The 22,020-nt window shown below is 43.1% G+C and overlaps 1 protein-coding gene across 1 annotated transcript in view; it reads left to right on the forward strand.

Moving 5' to 3' along the window:
* LOC134540665 (piezo-type mechanosensitive ion channel component-like) overlaps nt 1-22,020 on the forward strand; it is a 67,962-nt gene that overhangs the window by 37,030 nt on the left and 8,912 nt on the right. Inside the window, exons 24-37 of the mRNA XM_063383536.1 lie at nt 333-496; nt 2,326-2,432; nt 3,026-3,091; nt 3,510-3,573; nt 4,290-4,543; nt 5,016-5,104; nt 6,765-7,026; nt 7,948-8,114; nt 9,580-10,107; nt 11,970-12,096; nt 13,515-13,729; nt 16,215-16,373; nt 17,608-17,982; nt 20,484-20,668. Coding sequence (XP_063239606.1) covers nt 333-496; nt 2,326-2,432; nt 3,026-3,091; nt 3,510-3,573; nt 4,290-4,543; nt 5,016-5,104; nt 6,765-7,026; nt 7,948-8,114; nt 9,580-10,107; nt 11,970-12,096; nt 13,515-13,729; nt 16,215-16,373; nt 17,608-17,982; nt 20,484-20,668 — 2,762 coding nt within the window. The remainder of the gene's footprint in view (nt 1-332; nt 497-2,325; nt 2,433-3,025; nt 3,092-3,509; nt 3,574-4,289; nt 4,544-5,015; nt 5,105-6,764; nt 7,027-7,947; nt 8,115-9,579; nt 10,108-11,969; nt 12,097-13,514; nt 13,730-16,214; nt 16,374-17,607; nt 17,983-20,483; nt 20,669-22,020) is intronic.

Below are 22,020 nucleotides of genomic sequence, written 5' to 3' on the forward strand. Positions count from 1 at the left end.
CATGGTACCGCAAATGAAATAATGTTGGTGGCGACCACGTGGGAAAATAGATAAATGATAGAATTTTGTTATGATAATGAATTTTTCTGTGTGTAAATTTTCGGAACATTAGTACTTTGCTTTGATGGTTGGGCAACAGTTGTCTTTTGACACTTCCTGGAACGTATTGAGCCTGAAATGAGCAAGGAGAATTTGGTACGTCGTCATTCACAGCCTCTTGACGTTGGCAACATCAGAGTGCCTCGAGTGTGCGTTGGATGGTTGAGTTCGACCCGGAGGAGCGAAGAGAGTTGAGGCTCTGTTCGCCAGCAGTGACTAGCGGTGGTCCGCAGGGGCGCGAAGCTGTTCACGGAGTACCACCAGAGGAAGGCCAACGAGAAGTGGGAGTGGCAGCAGGAGAACTTCAACCGCATCCTCCGGAACAATCGCCGGATCGTGGAGCGCCAGAGGAGGATCGAGGGACCTCGTTTCGCGAGGAAGAGGACCCACATTGAAGGTGAGGCCGCGCCTGTGCTGCTACCAGAACTGCACTCGCTGGAGACTTCACTGCAGTTCCCCGGTGGTCGTAACTGCCCCAGTCAGCCATCACCAGAATGAAAACAGTTTTTTTTTTTAGATGTTATTTTAGTCCATAATCACCAAGTTCAGCTGTGGGGATGGTGAAGGCTAGACTTTTTTTTATTTCTTCCTTAGAATTTGCAAAACAGGTAAATTATGTAATAAATTAGTCAGGGTAAAAAGGAATTTTTGGTCGTGAAATGTCGAGAAAATTCAGGGAAATCCCCCACAATAAATTCTCACCCGCTAAGACAAGACATTCCATGCGGCAGGGTTGGAAAAAAAACCAAACACCCTGTTTATTGTTTTTTTTTGTTTTTCAGGTTTTTTTTTTAATGTTTGAACCAGCTTTTTTTTTTATGTTTGAACCAGCTTTTTTTTTTTATTACATTAGGTATTTTGGTTCTCAGCATGTTCAAATGAAAGCCAAATAACATCCCGCTTTCTGCCACTCCATGTTGAACCAGAAAAGTTATAATCTGCACATCTGACTGGGACTTAACCACAGAAAGGGAATTTTCTACATAGAACAGGTGTTTCTCACAAAAAAGGAGGTTTACAGTACTTTCAGGGATTTCCCACAGAATAAGAATCAACTATTTAATATTTTTAATATTAGAGGAATGTTTAGCTGAGTATAATTAATTGGCAATTTATTCAGATAATTTAAATGATAAGATCTGTGTTAGTATATTATTTTTTGTTCTTGTAAATCACAAGAAACATTAATGAGCAAACTATTGTTGTTATTAGAGTGTAATTACACCTATCATTAAATTTATTAACATATTCTATTTACAAATACATTTAAAAAAAATTTAATTAAAAAAAAAAAAAAAAAACACTTGATTCAAACCATGGTTTAAACCATTGTGGTTTAAATCAGCCAATCCTGCCTTACGGACAGTATAAGTATGAATAGCCAAGTGTTCATTGGTTGCCGCCACAGTTAATTTCTCTCCCGGTCGTACGTGATTCGGTAATATGAATTATAAGTAGGTGTGTGCGAAGCTTCAACTAAGCAAATCCATCAAAGCTCTTTTTGATATTCTCTTTGACTTTGCCAGGAAATTTGCGATTCCTTTTTATTTGAAACTTCGGTTGTGATGCAAATTTCGCGTCTGATGTGAAGCCTTGCTTTTGTTGCAAAGCTTTAAAACATTGGAAGATTAAGATTTGCTCATGAACATATGAATTTTTTTTTGTGTTGTATATTTTTTGTTTGAATAAAGGTGGTTGCTTGAAACAATGAAAAGGTTAGTACTCCAGTTGCCTTTATGAATGCTCAATATTAATATTACGCATGGTTACTTTATAATTCTTATTGAATGATGTTATACATTAGGTAATCACTTAATCTGTTCAAACATTACATAACTTAATTGAATTTTTTTTTTTACTTCATCCTATATTTTATAAAATAAGTGTAATACAGTTTGAACAAGCACAATATTCGCGAGTCGATACGACTTGGCGCGTGTATTTTAACAATTCGATTTGACACTCGCTTTACGTCAAAAAATTAGTGTTGGCACAGGCGTATTTTCAGGTGTCTGTTCATTTGTTACTAGTTCTTTGACGCGTGTCAAGTAAAGTGAACCATGCTCCAGTGACACGGGTCAATGCACGGACATTTCCAGTCCAGACTGGTGCAGAACAGTAGCACAAGTTCTGCAGACCACTTGCGTTGTGCTTGCGAGGCTCCTTTTGCTGCGAGTCGTGACGACGGGCCGTGGGGTTTGTGTCGAGTGTCTGGTCTGTCCGCAGTGATTCAGTCCGGCGACTACTACATGTTCGAGACCATCGACGACATCGAGTTTGAGGAAGAGGCGCCCCGCGACAAGAAGATACTGTCCAAACCAATGACGGGCGAGGTGAGCTCACAGCGGCTCAGACCCCGAGGGACCACAATTACGTCACTTCGCAGTAGCGAGGCTTGTTTTAACAAAAACATCATTTAATCAAAAGTTTTGTGTAATTTCTACATCATTCTCAAGTAAAGTTAACTATTACATACAATTTTATACCACACCAAATTTTTTTTTTGACAGGAATAGGTAAATATAAATTTAGGATGGCTACACCTGTGTCTCAAAAAAAAATATTTTCTACTTTATCACACTCAAGTCAGAAGAATAAAGAAAAGGTCTAGAAACAGCCGACAAAAAGGCGTTCAATCATTTTTGAAAGAATAAAATTTTGAAGGTTAATGAACAAAAGCAATGGCATCAGAATTATTTTAGTTGAAACTTGACAATTTTTTTTCTTTACGTTATTGTGCTATGTCCCGTTACTGCTGCATGTTGTACTGTGTCGGCCACTAAAAAAATTTCCAGATTTTAGATTGCCCCATCATCTCACTGTAGCCGTTCTGCAAGTTGTGTGTAGCCCGTTCGCATGTTTAAACTGGCTACGTACGCATGAATACTGTGCCATCACGCTGGATGAACGAAGCTGCGTGTTGCAGGCACTGCGCGAGGCCCTCCAGACGGGGCAGGACGACGCGGCAGACGACGCGGCAGACGACGCACCTGTGAGTACCCTCGAGCCCGCGGCAGCTGGGAGCTGGGAGCGGGCTGTCTCTTTCAGTTCAGTTCCACTGCAAGTATATCCTCAAGTGCACACGGTGGAATCCCGCAAATCCGGATCCTGCTCGTCTGGACGTGATTTAAGTTTTTTAACAGATTGCGTCAAAAACGTCTGGAATAGTGTTAAGAGGTAGACTGTTTTGACTTCATGAAAATGTTACTGCAGATCTGTTGAGTCACCTGTTCCCAAGAACCTGTTTTTTTTTTTCAACCCTCCATTGTCTTGAATGACCTGTGCACATGCTAAGCTTGCTATTCGCCGGCCCCCAGCGTCTCAGTTGAGGGACCACGGGAGAGACTGAACAATGTGAACAGGTCTCGTTCTGGACTTGATAAAGAAAGTGCCAATATTGGTGGTTTCAGCTCTTTGCGGAAGTTGCGACCTTCGACGAAAGCGGAAGGCCGGCTCGCAAAGAAACTCGGTCCCGTAAGTTGGTTGATTTACTCTTACATCGCTTGGCGTACTCTCTCAGTACAGGTGGGAGAGAGACTTGGGAAGTTTGCACGTGATGTGAGAAAGCAGGTTGGCTACGGACGGGAAAAAAAACATTTAAAACAGTAAAAAGCCAGGGAATCAAAAAGTCACAGGCGGAAAAAAATTTTAATTCCCAGAGAACTTAGTAAGTGTATTGCGCCAGATATCTGCGAGATTATTTCATGTCTTTACCTGGTTATTAAAATGTTTAGTGATTTCATGTTTTTAAAGGTGTTACAGGGTTTGTTATGTGATGACTTAATGATTGTATTACATCAATGATTCAAAATAATTTTTTCATAGCCATAATCAATCACAATGCAATGTAACCCTTTGAATAAGTACTATTCATGATTAATTAGCGTTATGTTTTAATCGTTAACATGTACACATGGTTTGGTAGCCAACTTGCGATGCATTGTAAGTATTCAGTACTCGTTATTTAACATTCTCCGTCAAACTTCCATGCTCACTACATTAGGGACATTACATATATGTGTCTCATGCTCGCTATCTTGCCTCGGCACTCCCGTAAACTCCGCAGTATGTAACAACTCCCCGTTTTACAGGGTTTCCTATGTGGCACCAACCCTCCTGCCACTCCTAGGAACATCTGGCAGAGTGTTTTGGAAGCGTGTCCCACGCCCGGTCGCGTGTGTGTGTCGCAGGGCCCGTCACGCTCTGGTGGCTCATGAAGCTGTCGTGGGCGATGGCTGGCGGCCTCATGAACCAGCTGACCGTCGTTCTGTACCGGACGTCCTCCGACCACCTGTACGTGTTCGAGAGGCTTCAGTGGAACAAGAACATCCTGAAGGCAGGACTCCTCTCCCTCCCTCTGACCACTACCCTGTCACCCCCTGCTTCCACACACCCGCCGTCAACTATTGATTCATTCAGTTTGCAGGGCAAAAGGTTAAACTACGTAATGAAACGGCTCCAACGAAAGTGGGGGGGGGGGGGGGGGGGGGGAACACGAAAAAATACTAAACTCTGGCTTCGGAACTGATTTTCGATAAGGAATTTTTACTAAAATACTGCCCGTCTTATTAAAATTCATTAAATAGTTGATACTTTTAACTACAGATGGCAGCACCCGGTTACACATTTCTGTTCCATGCCACTTCCATTCCATTCGAATACCGAGAACTAAGATTTTTGCACATTAAGAAAAATAATGATGATTTTTTTTTTTTTTTTTTTTTTTAATGTGACGAGAAGAACTGAAAGTCGTTCGCAAGATGTGAACTGGGGGGAAGCCACCGGCCCAAGTCCGCCGCTCGCGAGCCACTCGAGCTAGACCCTCGGCGGGGGAAGGTGGAGGAAGGCGGGGGAAGGCGGGTAGCTGCCGGGTAGCGGCCCTCCAGTCAGTGCTGCGTCTGTGTCCTGTCCCGCAGAGCAACAGCGAGTTCCTGGCAGGGAGGCGCGACGGGGACGGCGTGTGGCGTCCGGCCAGGCCGGTCGACGAGTACCTGCGAGGAGCCAAGTGAGCACGCCTCCGTCCGGTCCCTCCAACCCACTCCGTGGATACCACTCACGCGCCACCATTGTTGTATTCAGACCAGGGGCGCAACAACTACATTTCCAAAGGGGGGGGCAATGTACCTTTTTATAAAGAATCATCGATCCTCCCTATTGAAGCGGGGGGGTCCGGGGTTCGTCCCCCGGGAAAATTTGTATTTCAAGGTGGAAAATGGTGCTATTTAAGCAGTTTTATTATCTAAAAATTGATTATACAGCACTTTCTTTGCCCCCGTTTGCCCCCACTTCAAGGTTTCAGAGGGGGGGGGGATTCCCTTGCCCCCTTCCCCCTCCCCCCCTGTTGTTGCGCCCCTGATTCAGACCATCAAAGACCGGCCACTGTCGTAAAATATTTACTGGTAATTATCCTGTACGATTCGCACCCACCTGTTGTACGTTGTAGACGGTAAACTTCCTCGTGTTTCAAAGGACGTGCATTTAGAGAATAAGAAGGCCAAGCGTAAAATAATACCTTACCCATGCTTGCACCAAATAAAGGATGGGGAATTTATTGTTAATTTATTTAAAATATTGAATTATATGTTATTTAAACAAATTTTATTCCGTAATACTTTCAAATATACTTTAAGGATAAAAAATCTAGCTTTGGACTGGACTAATTATTAATATTAAAAAAATAAGTAACCGACAGTAGTCCAAAAAGGGTTGATGCCACAAGTACAGAACTAGGTCCCAAAAAACACATTTGTACACAACGGCTAATACTTCTCAAATAATTATGTATCAGGTTGGGCAATTAACTGTTCACAGTTTGGCACATAGGCAATTACCTAGCGAGAACCAACTGTCTCACGAATGATTTGATGCTGGAAAAAAAAAGATGTTTGTTGTGTACTTCATCATTCCTCAGATGAATTTACAAACAGCAAACAGATGTTTGTTTCATGTTTAACCGTGGGACTTTGCGTGTACAGAAGAGTCCCACTCATCCGCACCCAGTCGATCCAAAAATTCAAACGATTCAAACGTGTTTAGGGCCAGAATGAACAAAAAAAAACTTTTGGAATTTTTTGTATTTTAAAAAACGATTTCATGTCTTTGCCTAGCTATTAAAATGTTTAGTGATTTCATGCTTTTAAAAGTGTTATATTACAGGCTGTGTTACGTGATGACTTAATGTTTGTAGACATGCTCTTTAATTACAGCCAGTGGCGTACCCAGAATTTGTGTATGGGGGGTGTTAAGAAGCATTCCCCCCCCCCCCCCCCCTACCAGTATTAAAGCGGATGACCCCCGGGAAAATTTGGATTTTAAGGTGTAAAATAGTGCTATTTTAGCAGTTTTCGGTACTTAAATTTAAATATTGTAATGGTAAAAATTTTATTAATTTTTTGTTTGTGTGATGAATAAGAAATTAATTTAAGATTTGGTGCTAAGGTGGGGGGGGGGGGGGGGTTTGAACCCCTAAAACCCCCCCCTGGCTACGCCCCTGATTACAGCAGTTATTCAGCTGATATGAAAATGTAGTAGTCCGAACAGTTCTCGGTTCCAATTAGTTGGGATTAGTGGGACTCTGCTGTGATTCAGTTTTGGGTGGTTGCTGTGTTTTTTAGTTATTGTTTCCTTCACGGTCGTTACGAGAGGCGTGTAACGGTGTCCCCCAGCGGGCCCCCGGAGCGCCAGGACGATGACCCGCGCTTCTGGCTGGACGAGCGCCAGCCCCCGCCGGTGCTGCTCCTGTCGTCGCTCTACTACGTCGTCACCTGCCACTCCCAGTACGCCTGCTTCTTCTCCATCTGGCTGATCCAGGTTCTGTCGGCGTCGCTGCTGTCGCTGCCGCTGCCGCTCGCCGTGTTCCTGTGGGCGCTCTTCATCGCCCCGCACCCCAACAAGCCCTTCTGGGTCGCCGTCATCTTCTACACCGAGGTGCGCCCTCTCACATTCTTACCTTTCAAAACATACTGTAAGGTCTTGTGTGCATCCAGTGGGTCGTCCGTGTGGCCCCACCCGGTAGCTCCCTGCACGCCATTGGCTAGTGGTCGCCGCGCGACGCAAAACTGTGGCGTCGGCGAGGTGCTGGGAGGGAGGTAGTCGGGAGGAGAAAGCCACTGAGAGAGGACCAACCTGCGCTCATGACGCCTCACTCGCTGTGTTTGTGTTTAGGAGTAATCCTAATAAATGGGTTCAAAAGCACATAATGCACATTATTATTAACTCGCCTTCGGTAATTCCCGATAAACGGCACACCCCCACTCCCCTTGTCCGTTGGGGGCGTGCGGCACACCAGGGGCGGTAGCACTGTGCCGAGGCACGGTGACCAGGACCCGTCAACGGCAGCGAAGATCAGCCGTTACAATATTTAAAAATTATGCAGATTTGTAGGGGGGAAATAAACCTCCAGTTATTCTAATGTCTTGAAAATAAGTGCATCGTGTGACACCAGGAAATATATTGTATAATTAAACGATTTATGTGTAAAACATTTCTGTGAACAGATTTAAAAGCTCGACTGAACGTAGCATGCTACAGTTTCAAATGCGCCCTGACATCCTGATCATTAGCGCTGAAGAACTGAATACAACAGTGGTTACGGTGGATTCACGCTTGCGAGTGGAGGCCGACGACTTGAAGTGTATCGAACAGATGTACGCGACATGCCAAGCCACGGTGCGCTTCTCCGTCACTCGGAAATGCTGAAACTGTCGGTCTCGTCGCGGTGACGCCACGGACTCGGCAGTAGCGCTGGGAGGAACGGGGTTGCGAAGGGCAATGAAAGTGCTACACTCGGTGAGTCGGTGATGAGCGTGTTATCGGCTGGGAGTGACTGGCGTGTCGGGTGCTCGGCAGGTGATCATCGTGATCAAGTGCGTGCTGCAGTTTGAGTTCATCATCCCGCTGGAGGAGCCGACGATGGACGACCCCCCGCTCACGGCCACGCGCCTCATCGGGGTGGACCGGTCCTCGGACTACGTGGCCTACGAGCTGGTCCTGCTGATGATGCTCTACTGCCACAGGTGGGGGGCCCCTCATCGCACTCGCTCACCATGTCGCTCCGACGCGACACACGTCTTATTCAGTAGCGGATCCAGAAGGGGGGGGGGGGGGCTAAGGGCCTCAAGCCCCCCTCCAAAAGCATCTGGGTCCATTAATGTTTTAGTGTTTGCCTTGATAAAGCCTAGCCTCAGCTGGGTCAAGCCCCTCCCAAACCAAAATCCTGGATCCGCCTCTGGTCTTATTTGTAACTGATTGATAGTATTTTTTTTTTTTTTCCCCCTCGTGTGTGGATCCGTCGCGCTCCTGTGAGGAAGAAGTGGACGTCTTGACGCTGAGATGCTCCCCTGACTTGCCGCTCTAGCTAGAGACAAGATTTTATGGTTTTATTTTTTTACTCCAATTTTGTTTCTAAAACAGAAGATTTCAATGTAACTTTTTTTTTTTTTTTTTTTTTAAACTTTCTCCACTAAATTAGAGGTAAAATTTATATGCTGCATTTTTATGGTAGAATACATAGTTTGTAATGAATTGGTCTTAAGCAGATACATTCAGAACAATAAAAATAAACTAGCGAGCATTTTTGGTTTGAAATTTAGTCAATAAAAGATACACAGTAAAAAAATTTAATTAATTTTTTCTGATCAATGCTTTTGGTACATTTTTTGTCCGTCTGCCCTTGTGGGAGTCCCCAGTGACCACCAAGTCGACCTGCGAGCCACCTGTTGCCACGCGACGTCTTCGCAAACTGAGGCTTACTCTAACACCCCAAGTTTATTCCTTTTTTTTTGTTTTTTTTTTCCGCATTTATTTTATTAAATAACTGCATTTTTTGTTAGCACGAACAGTTTTTTTTTCTTCAAACTATATTGGTTTTCATGGCCGGAATTAGCGGCCATGGGTGACTTGTGAATTTTCTTAAAGAATTAATAAAAGAACATTTTAAATCAGTTTGTGTCCGAGAGACTTTACTTCAACAATAAATCATTGACAGAAATGTTTATCCTGGCAACTTAACTATTTCTCCCAGAATTCAAGGAGACTTGGAGTGTTGGTGTACGTGCAGTGTACACGAGTGTGGAGCCCAGCCGGCTGCCGGCGTGTCGCAGCATGAGACCTGCTTGATGCAGCAGTGTTCAGGATGGTTGTGTCGTTTCAGATTGCTGAAGCTCAAAACAGATTTATTTTTCCTCCTCGGTGTTTTGAAAACATTTCATAAAACACCTGTAATTTTTTGTAAAAATTAAATAAGTTTAAAAAAAAAAAATTCTAGTTTTCCTGTTCAAAAAGATAGTAGGATTTATTCTTGTTACAAAAATTTGAGATGCGTGCTCCCACTGCCTCTTAATATCTGGAGGGATGGATGGGGCAAGATTTGTTCATTCGTATTTTGTGTTTGTAACAGTGGCATGATTAAGGATGGGTCTTGGTTGGGGATAGTGCAATGTGTAGTGGACAGCAGTTTTTTTTTTACTTTGAATCCTGCAGGTTTATGCTGAGGTCTATGGGACTTTGGGGCCGTGATGAAGAACTGGAGCTAATCATGTACCCAAAAGTGAATCCAGCCACGAATCCAGGCACAAATCCAGGCTCGAATCCAGGAACGAATCCAGGTTCCAATCCAGGAACGAATCCAGACTCCAATCCAGGAACGAATCCAGACTCCAATCCAGGAACGAATCCAGGCTCGAATCCAGGAACGAATCCAGGTTCCAATCCAGGAACGAATCCAGACTCCAATCCAGGAACGAATCCAGACTCCAATCCAGGAACGAATCCAGACTCCAATCCAGGAACGAATCCAGACTCCAATCCAGGAACGAATCCAGGCTCCAATCCAGGAACGAATCCAGGCTCCAATCCAGGAACGAATCCAGGCTCCAATCCAGGAACGAATCCAGGCTCCAATCCAGGAACGAATCCAGGCTCCAATCCAGGAACGAATCCAGGCTTCAATCCAGGAATGAATCCAGCGATGAATTCCCCTGCAAATCCAGCCGGAAATTATCGCCGACGGTATGTTCCTGGTGTTAGCTTTAATGTAAACTTTAAACTTGATGTTTGTTCGAACGAACAGATGTGAGGAGACAAGATTAAGGTGCACACACAATCTCTCACGCTGTCGTCGCAATGAAAATCCCTCAATCTGTAAAACTATTCCCAAAGTCTGTACCAGCATGTGCAAAATGTCTTTTCGTGTAATTTATTGTGTTAAGTTTCTGTTGGAAAATCTCATACTGCCTTCAAATTGCAAAACCAGTGCATTTGCAAGCCACAGTGCAGAGTTACAAGTTTGACCCAGTCACACCTTAAATTGTTCTGTGTTTCTGTTTCTTGCCTGATTGGTAGAGACAAGTTTTTATGGTTTTATTTTTAGGCCAGTTTCGTTTTTAAACCAAGAGATTTTGGTGTTATTGTTTTTATTTTTATGAACTCTTTTTATTCATAGAGACAGCAGCATTTTCAAAAAAATATGAGGCTTAATTTACTATGCTAAAAGAGCATAATTTTGACTATGATACCTGATACATTATCTAAATTAAATTAATAATAATAATAATAATAATAATAATAAGTATGTCTATGATAGAATCACTCTGAACAATAAAAATAAATCAGTAAGCATTTGAGTATTGGAAAAATGTACCGGTGTCAGTGAAGTGAAAATAATTTTATTGTAATTAATTTTTTTTATATCTCTCATTTGAAATATTTTGGTAGGCCCTACAATTTTTTTTTTTATTTATTAATTTAAAACATATATTTGTTATTTTGGTTAGGTTTTAATAAATAAAATTCTTTTCATCTAGTATGCTAAACTATTACTTTTTTGTTATGTTTTGTTTAAATGCTGATTATTTAAATTATTTTAGTGGAATTTTAGTGCCACATGGTGCATTGACATGCTTCTCGGTGTTAATTTTTTTTTATCACAGTTCCTGATGTGATATTACCCCTAGAGATCGCTGATAGGTATACCTGGAGGTTGGCAGCACTGACAACTCGAGTTACCAGGGTGTCTACAGATCACAAAAGTCCCTAAACAAACAGCAGCGGTGTTGGAAGTCATTGAAACTTTAATTCTCACCAATCTTTTGCTAACTTCCATTTACTTTTTTACGCCTCACTCAAGTTTATAGTCATACGTGGACACTATCTTTGAAAATTTTTCAGCCTTTATTGATTTCAAAATCCGTACGTTCCCGCGGACGGTTGAAAAATTCATGTCGCATTTGCCCATGTTTAATTCTAGTTATGCATGTCAGTTTAAAAATCACCCCTTTGATAAGATTAAAATAAGTGTGTGCATGGAGTCATGCGAGACAGAAGTGAAACTTCTTGCTTGTTATATGATCAGGTATAGGTAAATTCTTTTTGACTGAGGTTGCAGATCAAAAAAGAAATAGCCAAGTATGTATGCGATTGCTAAATTTGGATATTGTGCAAGTATGCTGCGTCATTTCAACCTCTTGCCTGCTGTCTCCTCTACCAGTTCCTCCACCCAGGGGCTTAGCCAGGGGGGGGGGGGGGGGGGGGGTTAGGGGTTCAAACCCCCCCCCCTTAGCACCAAATCTTTAATTAATTTCTTATTCATCACTCAAACAAATTTCATATTAAAATTAATAAAGTTTTTAACATTACAATATTTAAATTTAAGTACCAAAAACTGCTAAAATAGCACTATTGTACACCTTAAAATCCAAATTTTCCCGGGGGAGGACTCTCGGACCCCCCCGGGGGGGGGGGTGCTTAACACCCCCCATACACAAATCCTGGCTACGCCACTGCCCCCACCACGTAAGGTTGTGAGAAGTGGTGAAGTGGTGAAGTGTGTGCTCTCGGCGCTCCGACGGCTTGCCTGGCTCTTGCCCCTGCAGGAGGGTCGGGTTCTTCCAGCGGCTGCTGATCCCGACTCTGCGCGTGCCCAAGGACGTGTACACCTTCATGTTCGCCTGCAGCCTCGTCAACTTCCTCATCCTCCTGTTCGGGTTCCTGTCCTTCGGGGTGAGGACTGGCGCTCCCTGTTCTGTCTCAGGCCACGACATTTCTCTGTCATTCGATTTCAATATTTTTTTTTTGTTTTTTTATAAGCATAGTATATAATCTAGGAGGATACCCAACAATAATAGTGACCGGGCCACTACAAATGGTTTCCCCTGTGAAGTCATTGTATTGAGTTCATTTTCAGTCAATGCTAAAACTGTAATAAAACTATTAATAGACACTACTACGTTTATGGTCTGAGTACACACAGGAATCGGTCAGGATGTGACGCAACACGTCGCGATGCCACGTGCGACGGAATGACAACGTATTTTTTTGTCGCGTTGTTTTGCCCCACGTTCCTTGAAATCGGATGGTTGTCGTGATACTCCTTCGAAGATGGATTAAACGAAATAGCCTTTCCTGAATAAATGTTCTAATAGAGCTGCATCCAGCTAGATACTGAGAAAAAAATAAAATACTTTATAAGAGAATATTTATTCAAAATAAAGAACCTTTGAAAATTTCTTTAAGTTGTCAGCTGTAAACACACAATGGCATGCACAGAACACTGCAGCCATCAGACAGTCTGCCAACCAAGTTGGAGCAGCCATTCGATGTGGTCACCTCGTTTCTGGTTGCGACAGTTTTCTGTCGTCATGTCATGTCTGATTCTGTGTGCATTGCTTTTATATAAGCACACAGAAGTCAACGATTCTCATTCTGAGTGTGTGATTTCTGCCGTAACGAAAGACAATTTTCAATGTAAACTAGGGATGGGCCATTATCAAATACTCAAATCTCAAAAAATCCTTAGTATTCAAAGGTTTTGATATTCTAGGAAAACTATTTGATGAAAAATATCATTTGAAAACTTTGAAAACACTTAAAAACACATATTACCTTCTCTGTATTTTTTTTTTAAAACCAAGTTCTTCTCATTGATTTTCAAACCAAGTTATTCTCATTGAAATGCAGTGTGATTTTTTTTAAAAGTGAAATATAATAAAGAATGCGTGAACAGCACCTCATAATTTTTAAAAAAAATTTAAAATTCTGTCTCATCACGTGGCTGTGTGTGCAAGTAGGCAGAAGCCTTGAAGGTTGCTTGGAAACCTTGTTTTGCACAGAGTTTATTAAACAATGTAATACAGTTGTGTATTTTAAACACATCCAGATTGGCTACACATATAATAAGAAGAAAGCATTAACGGCAAAATTTTGCCTCAAATCCGGCACTTTAGATTACGGTTGTTTGTTTGTTCTTTTTTTGGAGTTGCCCTGCTGAATTATTGTACATTAAAGGCAGCATTTAATTTTAAAAAAAAAAGCTACGAAGAATCACGAACTAGGAGACCTTGCCTCGCTGCGAGAAGTAGTGGACCCTCCTCGCCCACGGAAGTGCCCCCTGGCGAGGGACCGCGGACGGCTGCCGGCAGGTGGACGACCCTGAGAGCAACCTGCTGACGCTGATGGGGCGCAACAGGATCCCCATGGAGCTGCTGCTGATCCTGCTGGTGCAGTTCCTGGTGATCATCGCCGACCGCATCATCTACCTGTGCCGCGCCGTGCGCTCCCGCGTCGCCCTGCACTTTGTCTCCGTGGTCGTCGTCCACTGGTGGCTCTTCTTCATCCTGCCCGTCACCACCAAGAGGTGGGTGCCGTCCCGCGCTAACCACCCTCGTGTTTCTGTACCTAGTAGTGTCACCACATTTCAACTGCTACTGACCAAGTTCTCAAATAATGTTAAAAGGGAAATTTTTATGTCGGTCGTAACAAGTACATAAAGCAATAAATAATCATGTCAGATGCAAGTCTTGGGTTAAAACGTTTGTATTAGTAGCTTTCATCTTCAAACGTTTAAATTTTAGTATATCTTTCATTAAATATAAAATAGTTTTTTCCAAGAACCATTGAAACCTTAATGTTTTTGTAATTTTTTTTTTTTTTTTTGCTAAAAACATTCTTGTTTGCTAGAAAAAATCTTTTATAAACAATTAAATACGGTTATGTTATGAATTTCATTTAAAATCTTGAGCAAATCACGAAATATTAGACACACTACTCCCATTCTTATTTACCAGAAAAAATATTTTATAAACAATTAAATATGGTTATATTATTAATTTTATTTAAAATCTTAAGCAAATCACGAAATATTAGACACAAAATAATTAAGGATACCACTCCCTCGATCCGTCAAGTTCAGGACCACGGCTACGCCAATTGAGTGATTTTCTTGGATCATGGAACCCCAGTGCAGTTTTAATACCCCGTCCAGGACTGGGAAGGATGTTTTCCTGAGGTGCCAAGTTCCCGATGTGACTGGGAACCAGAGCCAAGATTGTGGTTCACACGCCAGTAGCTCAGGGGTGTACTGGCACTACCAAGTGCAAGGCTCGCAGCCTTCTCATCGTGCGTTGGGCAGCTGCGACACCTGAACGACAACCGTTAAAATTTAGTTTAACGTGTACTGCAAGTGCTTTCAGGAATCTTCATCTGGCTTTTCATACCTAACGATTATTCTGAAAAGTCACGTCTTAGATATTTTCACGTTTCTAAAAAAATACAGTTTGAAAACGAAATACCTACAGAAACATAACTACTTATACGCTCTCAGCGTATTCTTAAACGGTTTTCGTAAACAGTCACCACTCTGATATGTTGAGCAGTTTTCAAATTGCATGGTTTCTTCTGAAGCTCTGCACAAGGGCGGGGTCCTTCAGATGGCGTGCAGCTGAGCTCCAGCGACGTGACAGCTCCGGAGCTGGTACCTCCGACCAGTGTAGTCGTTGCATGACCGCAACTTGCACAACGAAGAAGCATGAATGTGTGAAGTGCGTGCGTGCACTGCGGCCAGTCCCCCCCTCCCTCCTCCCCCCCCCTCCCCCCCCCCACATGCGGCTCACATCACCGCAGCGCAGCACTTTCGAGACGGGAGAACCGTCCCTGCGTGCGAAGATCTTGATGCACGGATCCTTGCAGCGCTTACGGATGTCCCGCGCCGTGTCGAGGTTCAGACGGTTGCAGTGTTCTCAAAGTGTGCACCAGAGTGCACTGGTGTGCCCTAGAAGATATCCGTGTCATTGGCAAATGTAGCCTGGCTCACACTTACATTGCAGCACAGAGCCCATGGTGTTCACTGTTGCCACCTGGCTTGTTAACATTACAATTATTATTTTGTGTACCATCTATCATAATAAGTCATGATATATATATATATATATATATATATTTTTTAATTTTACTGTATGTTGATTTTTTATAAGACCATTAAATACATAGTGTCTTTTGACGGTATTATTGAAGTTGTATACATTCTGAAAGAAAGAAAAATCAATTAAAATCACCAATCATTATTTCACAAGAAAAAATTATTTGTAGCAGTCTGTCAATATTTATTACAAGTCATTCCATTAAATATGTTTTTGCGGTAAAACACAGCAAAAAATTTTTTTTTTAATTCTAAATAAATTGTTTGGTGACAAAAACGGTTGAAATCAAGATTACGACTCCTTAGAAATAAAAAAAAAAAGTTTCCAAAATTGTCATTCTAAATTTTAATTTTGCAAAATAAAATGCTCCAGACAAAATTTAAAAAAAAAAAATTTATTACCACATTACAAAGTTTTGCTCGTTGGGTATGATTTTCTGTTGGAGGCCCGGAAGCAATGGCAGCTGTGATAGTAGACATCGTGCCGAGGATGTATATTTGAGACACACTGTAATAGTCAGCTCGTTCCTCACAACAGTGTCACGAGCGTGGCCAAGTCCTTCACCCGTGTCATCGGCAGGGGCGTAGCCAGGGGGGGGGGGGGGGTTAAGGGTTCAAACCCCCCCCTCCCCCCCATAGCACCAAATCTTTAATTAATTTCTTATTCATCACTCAAACAAATTTCATATTAACACTAATAAAAATTTTTACCATTACAATATTTAAATTTAAGAACCGAAAACTGCTAAAATAGCACTATTTTACAGCTTAAATTCCAAATTTTCCCGGGGGAGGACCCCCATGACCCACCGCTTTAATAGGGGGGGGGGGGGGGGAGGGGCGGCATGCTTCTTAACACCCCCACATACACAAATCCTGGCTACGCCACTGGTCATCGGCAGTGGTTGCCCCGTTCCCCCCGCAGGCCGTTCAACAGCTCGCTGTACCCGCCGATGTTCTACATGGTGCAGGCGGCGTACTTCGTGTTCTCGGCCTACCAGATCCGCTGCGGCTTCCCGCTCATCGTGCTGGGCAACGTCATCTGCTCCAGCTACGGCGCGGTCAACTACTACCTCTTCAAAGTGTGAGTGACTTTCAACCCTCTCCGCAAGACAAGGGTGGTGTTGGATTTGTAAACAGTGCTGACATTGACCAATCCAAACCGTTGAGACGCTTCAGAATTCAAATATGGTGCCATTTTTGCCGCCATTAACTCGAGCGATCCTGGTGGCCACCAGGAAAGTCTCATTGGTTCACCTGGTACCGGCGTCATCGGACGTCCGGCCATCGTTTTTGACTTTTCATGTCACCTGGTAACAGTTTCAGTACGAAACAAGCAGCTTTTCAGAAGATAAGTTTGCAAACAAAAAAAGTTGCACCTTTATTGTAATACAAGCAAGATAATATGCAGAATTTCAATTCTTGAAGTAGCGGGGGTTGGAGAAGAGTGATATGACCAAATATTGTAATAGGGACAGTATGAGAAACTGGTAAGAAATACACGAGACGAGAGATGTAAACGATTGTGGCGGTTTGGAGTGTACCGACGTTTTTAAGTGTGTGAAACTGGTTTACAGAAGTTGTGGCGGCTAGCGGCGTGGAATGGAAAATGGATTCAAAGCAATGCGGTAAATTATCTGGAATATGACAGCTACGAGATCGGAGCAGTGACCACGATATTACATATTACGCGGCGGAGAAATGAAGATAAAGGTGTAACGCAAGGCCCTTGGGTGCTTTACCGGGTGATTCATGCCTGAAAGTTATACTGAAAACACATGCTTTAGCCATTTTCACTCTTCTAGAAATTCAGCTCAAGAAAAAATTGGTTTTCTGTAAAGTAGGTTTACGGACAATAGGTTAACATAACAACGTCATAACAAAAACATCGATGAAATGATTGCATACTTTTATGAATAAAATTGAATCATTTTTATTGAATTTTTATTGAAGGAGTGAAATGAAATCTACAATTTAATTGATAAATTTACTTTTATTTGCACTCATTAATTCAAATATGTTTATTACTTTAAAGAAGAGATTATTTTAACTAATTATAACTTTTATACATGTTTTGCTATTTAACTTCTTCCAATCTGTGTTATCCTGTTGAAGATGGGACGATGAGAGATAGATGCTGCGCAAGCGTACAATGAGCGTAACGGGTCAATGTGCGTAAAGGGACTGTTTTTCGTGTGTGCAGCCGGCGTTCATCGATTTATTAGACATCACGTCAAAAAAAGGTAGAAACACAACTGCTCCTCCACCTTGAGCGTAACAGTTCTCGGGCGAGGGAGCCGACCCAGGGGCGTGCGCAGGTACCTGCTGGTGCCGTTCCTGATGGAGATGCGCGGCATCATGGACTGGATGTTCACCACCACGTCCATGAGCCTGATGACCTTCCTGGCCACGGAGAGCATCCACGGCCACATGTTCCGGATGAAGTGCAAGCAGGACGGCGAGGCCCTGGCGCCCAGGGCCGCCGCAGTGCAGGTCAGCCCGCCCAAGAAGCACCTGGTGGGCGGCGTGGCGCTGCTGCTCATCTTCGCCATCATCTGGTGCCCGCTGTACGTGTTCACCATCGGCATGGCGGCCGGCACCGCCAACCCGCCGCACCACTTCGCCGTCACCATCGAGGTGATGGGCCACGCGCCGCTGTACCGCGGCGTCGTGCAGGGGGCGCAGATCAACACGTGAGCGCCTCGCCCTCCGCCCGCCTCGCTCCTCCGGGCGCAGTGCGACCCTTCAACCTGTGTCGCCATTTTCATCCCATAACACAATTAGAGATTCTGCAACTCTCTCATTGTGTACTGCACTCACATTCTTTATTAGCACGCCCTCTGACCGCCTCGCTCCTCCGGGCGCAGTGCGACCCTTCAACCTGTGTCGCCATTTTCATCCCATAACACAATTAGAGATTCTGCAACTCTCTCATTGTGTGCTGCACTCACATTCTTTATTAGCACGCCCTCTGACCGCCTCGCTGCTTCGGGCCGACCCTTCAACTATGTCGCCATTCTGAAACTCTCTCGTTGTGTGCTGCACTTATATTCCGTATTGATTTGTTTATTCAGTAAAAAATTACATTTTCATGCTAATTATTTATTTATACTTAGATTAATTGGACGTAGTTAATTCAGAAAGGAACACCAACCCACAATTTTGTTATATTTTATTTGAAATAAATTTGAATGGTACAAGGTTGATCGTACCGTCGTTGCTATTATTATTATTATATCAGTATTTACACCAGACCGTTAAAATTATACCCACATTATGTTATCAATAGGAGAATTACAATTTATAATAAATTTCAAAATACTCAGAATAGGTTTCATGAGGGTTGGTTCCTTTTTTGCATAACTACGTCCAATTGCTCATTCAAAAAACTCGGTAACATTCTGTTTTATATTGCATCCCTCTCAACGTTTCGAAACAGCACGTCCTGCATTTTTTTTTACATTCGCGACTCCGGATAACCCGGGTTTCGGTTATCCCGAGTAAGGTTAACCTTGGGTTTAACTGCATTAGCTTAGACGACATCTTATATTTGCCAAATTTATTAGGTACTTTGTTTTAAAGTGGGCTTTCCATCCTTGAAACAGATGTGGGAACATTAAAGAAACGTACAACAAAATGTACTGGAACGTAGTCATTAAATTGTATGGAAACAACAGTTAAGAACTATGATGAGTATCCAGTATGTATTGTGGTTGTTTATTGTTTATATTACAACTGTGTTAAAAAAAAACATGTCTGGAAGTGGAACTAACACTTCATGAACAGACATTCCTCAATTGTGAGCCAAACATTTCAACATTTATAGGTGTTTTTATACATACACACACACATATATATGTATGAATAGAGAGAGAGAATGAGCATGCGAGAAGAGTTTCTTTTTCTTCTTCTTATACAGTCTATAGTTTTTTACTCTGATTTTGATGAAATATCATATATTTATGTGAGATTTTGGAAAAACCACTCCCACCACACATTTCCACCCATAAAAGCAGAATTTTTGGCACTCTGTGGGCGAAATTTTGCTATTGCATTCTGGATGCTTTCTCATTTTTCAGGTAGGTAATGTCAATGTATTTTGTTAATGCTCACATTATTCTGTAACCCAGTGATTCAAATATTTCCATTTCAAGCAAGGATCTAAATATGTTTAAAAAAATGCTGTTTTGTATTGTTTTTTTTTTCTATCTAAATAAAACTTACTGTCTACGTGAGATTTCAAATAAATTGATCACCATCACACTTCACTGTGCTTAAAGTCTGGGAAATGCTGTGTACTTCAGCTAGGTTGTAATAAGTAGTCTAAATAGAGTGGAGCAGGTTATGTAGCAAGAAGCAAGGTTGTATAGTCAGTTGTCACGTTTAAATAATGCTGGTGATAAGCATACCTTGTAAGCTAGGCTTACTTTGCATGTCAAAGAGCAAACCCTCCTTAGAGACAACAGCTCTGCCGGTACAGTCTGTTTGCAAAACCTACTGGGCTGCACTTGAAGGAACTAATGGACTAGAATTAACATTTGTTTAACTTAAAAAAATTGGTTGTGTGTAAAGTCGGTTTACGGACGATAGTTTAACGTGACAACGTCATGACAAAACATTGATGAAATGATTGCATACTTTTATGAATAAAATTAAATTATTTTTATTGAATTATCACTATTTTGTATGGATACAAAGAAGGATTGAAATGAAATCTACAATTTAATTGATAAATTTACTTTTATTTGCGCTCATTAATTCAAATATGTTTATTACTTTAACGAAGAGATTATTTTAACTATAACTTTTATACATGTTTGCTATTTAACTTCTTCCAATCTGTGTTATTCTATTAAGGATAGGACGATGATAGGAAAAGCAGGAAACGAATGGGAGTGTTTCAAGTTTAACGTGCCTCGAAAAAGTCGAATCGATGGTTGTTCCAATCGAGTGGAAGAGAGAGAGATAGATGCGGCGCACACGTACAATGAGCGTAACGGGACACTTTTTCGTGCGTGCAGCCAGCGTTCATCGATTTATTAGACGTCACGTGAAAATAATTAATACGTGGGTATTTTTTTAAAGTCTTTTGTTTAGGAATGATAATGGTTGTGAGTGCAACTTCTGGCAGGGCACGTGTGTGTGTGCGTGTGTGTACCGTGCCCCCAGCGGAGGCGTGCACGCTTGTCCCCAGGCTGACCCAGGAGCAGTGGGACGCCATGAAGGCGCTGTACGTGGGCAACCGCCAGGCCACGGCCTTCCTGCAGAACTACGACAGCGACGACGTGGCAGTGCTGAACGTGCCGGCCAACTCGACCGCCGTGTGGGAGGCGTCGCCCGTCGACCAGGAGCAGTTCCGGCTGACCGCGACCAACACCAGTGAGCCCCTGCTCCCCCTGCCCCCGAGGCCTGCGCGAATATCCCGGGCACTGGTCGTCAGAACCGACGGGGGACGACGGGAACAGCTCAGTTCAAAAACTACACGATCTGCCCGTGATCTGTGTCACTTATGCCACCGTAGCCCGCTCTTGTTTACGGCTCTCCGAACTTGCGACGGGAAAGGGCGGGCAGGCGTGACAGATGAATCGCAATTCAATAAACCCGCCCTTAACGACGAACTCCGCCTGCTGCCGTCTCGATTGCTCCGGCTGCTACTGGGGGGGGGGGGGGGGGGGGAACACGAGGATGGTTGCGTGGTTTAGTTGAATAAAATACTTATTGTACTTTAAACGGCCGATCACGTAATTTGGCTAAATAGTTTCGTAGAAAGACTGGATAAAATATCCTGGGGCTGGCATATACGCTTCGGGCCCCCCCAGAAATGAAACCAATTCTAAACAGTGCCGTGACCCTTCGAAGACCCGGACACGTCTCCCCGCCTTCGAGGCGGTTTTCAGAATTCCCTGTCTCTCGTGGAGGCCTTCTGTGCGCCCGGACCTCTCCCGGTCCACCAACCAGAGCTCACGGCCCACCCTAGGCCCCGCCCCCGTAGCCAGATTACCTGATAGTGGGCAGAGTTTCATTAGGATCTTATTGAATTTTTGCATACTACTTTACATTGGTGCCCTTCAACGTAATCTTAGCTGGTTAGATTTTACAATTTTCAATTTATTAAAGAAATAGTTTCAAAAGTTGACAGTGAGTTGGCCTTGGATGCTGATTCCCTATTGGCCGGAACCGAAGAAAGAGACCGAGTCAGTCAACTCTTCGGACCGTTAGGCGGGGTCAGACACCGCCCTCTGCCGCATGCCAACAGGAAACCCTGTGACGCCCCGCACTGCATGGTTCCAATTGTTACATTTAACATTTTACATATAACTTAAAATATAGTACAAATCAATTTATATCTTAAACAATAATAATAAAACATAAAATAAAATCAAGGGAACGGGCGCATTACAATAGTATCAACCTGAAGGGACCGTAACTTTGCCTCTCTGCAATAATAACTACTGCATCTACCTGAATGTAATGCAGTGGTGACTACTGAAACCGCTTTATCTGAAAGTAAGTGTTGCATCACACGCGTCGTAATTGAAAACATGTGTGTCGCGGCCGGAAGCGATGGGAACAGCTCAGTTCAGAAACTACACGATCTGCCCGTGATCTGTGTCATTTATGCCACCGTAGCCCGCTCTTGTTTACGGCTCTCCGAACTTGCGACGGAAAGGGGGGCGGGCAGGCGTGACAGATCAAGTGCTGCTTGCTGTTTCAGAAAAAACCACTCTCCT

Source organism: Bacillus rossius, chromosome 17 (genome assembly GCF_032445375.1).
Source record: "Bacillus rossius redtenbacheri isolate Brsri chromosome 17, Brsri_v3, whole genome shotgun sequence".
Lineage (NCBI taxonomy): Eukaryota > Metazoa > Arthropoda > Insecta > Phasmatodea > Bacillidae > Bacillus > Bacillus rossius.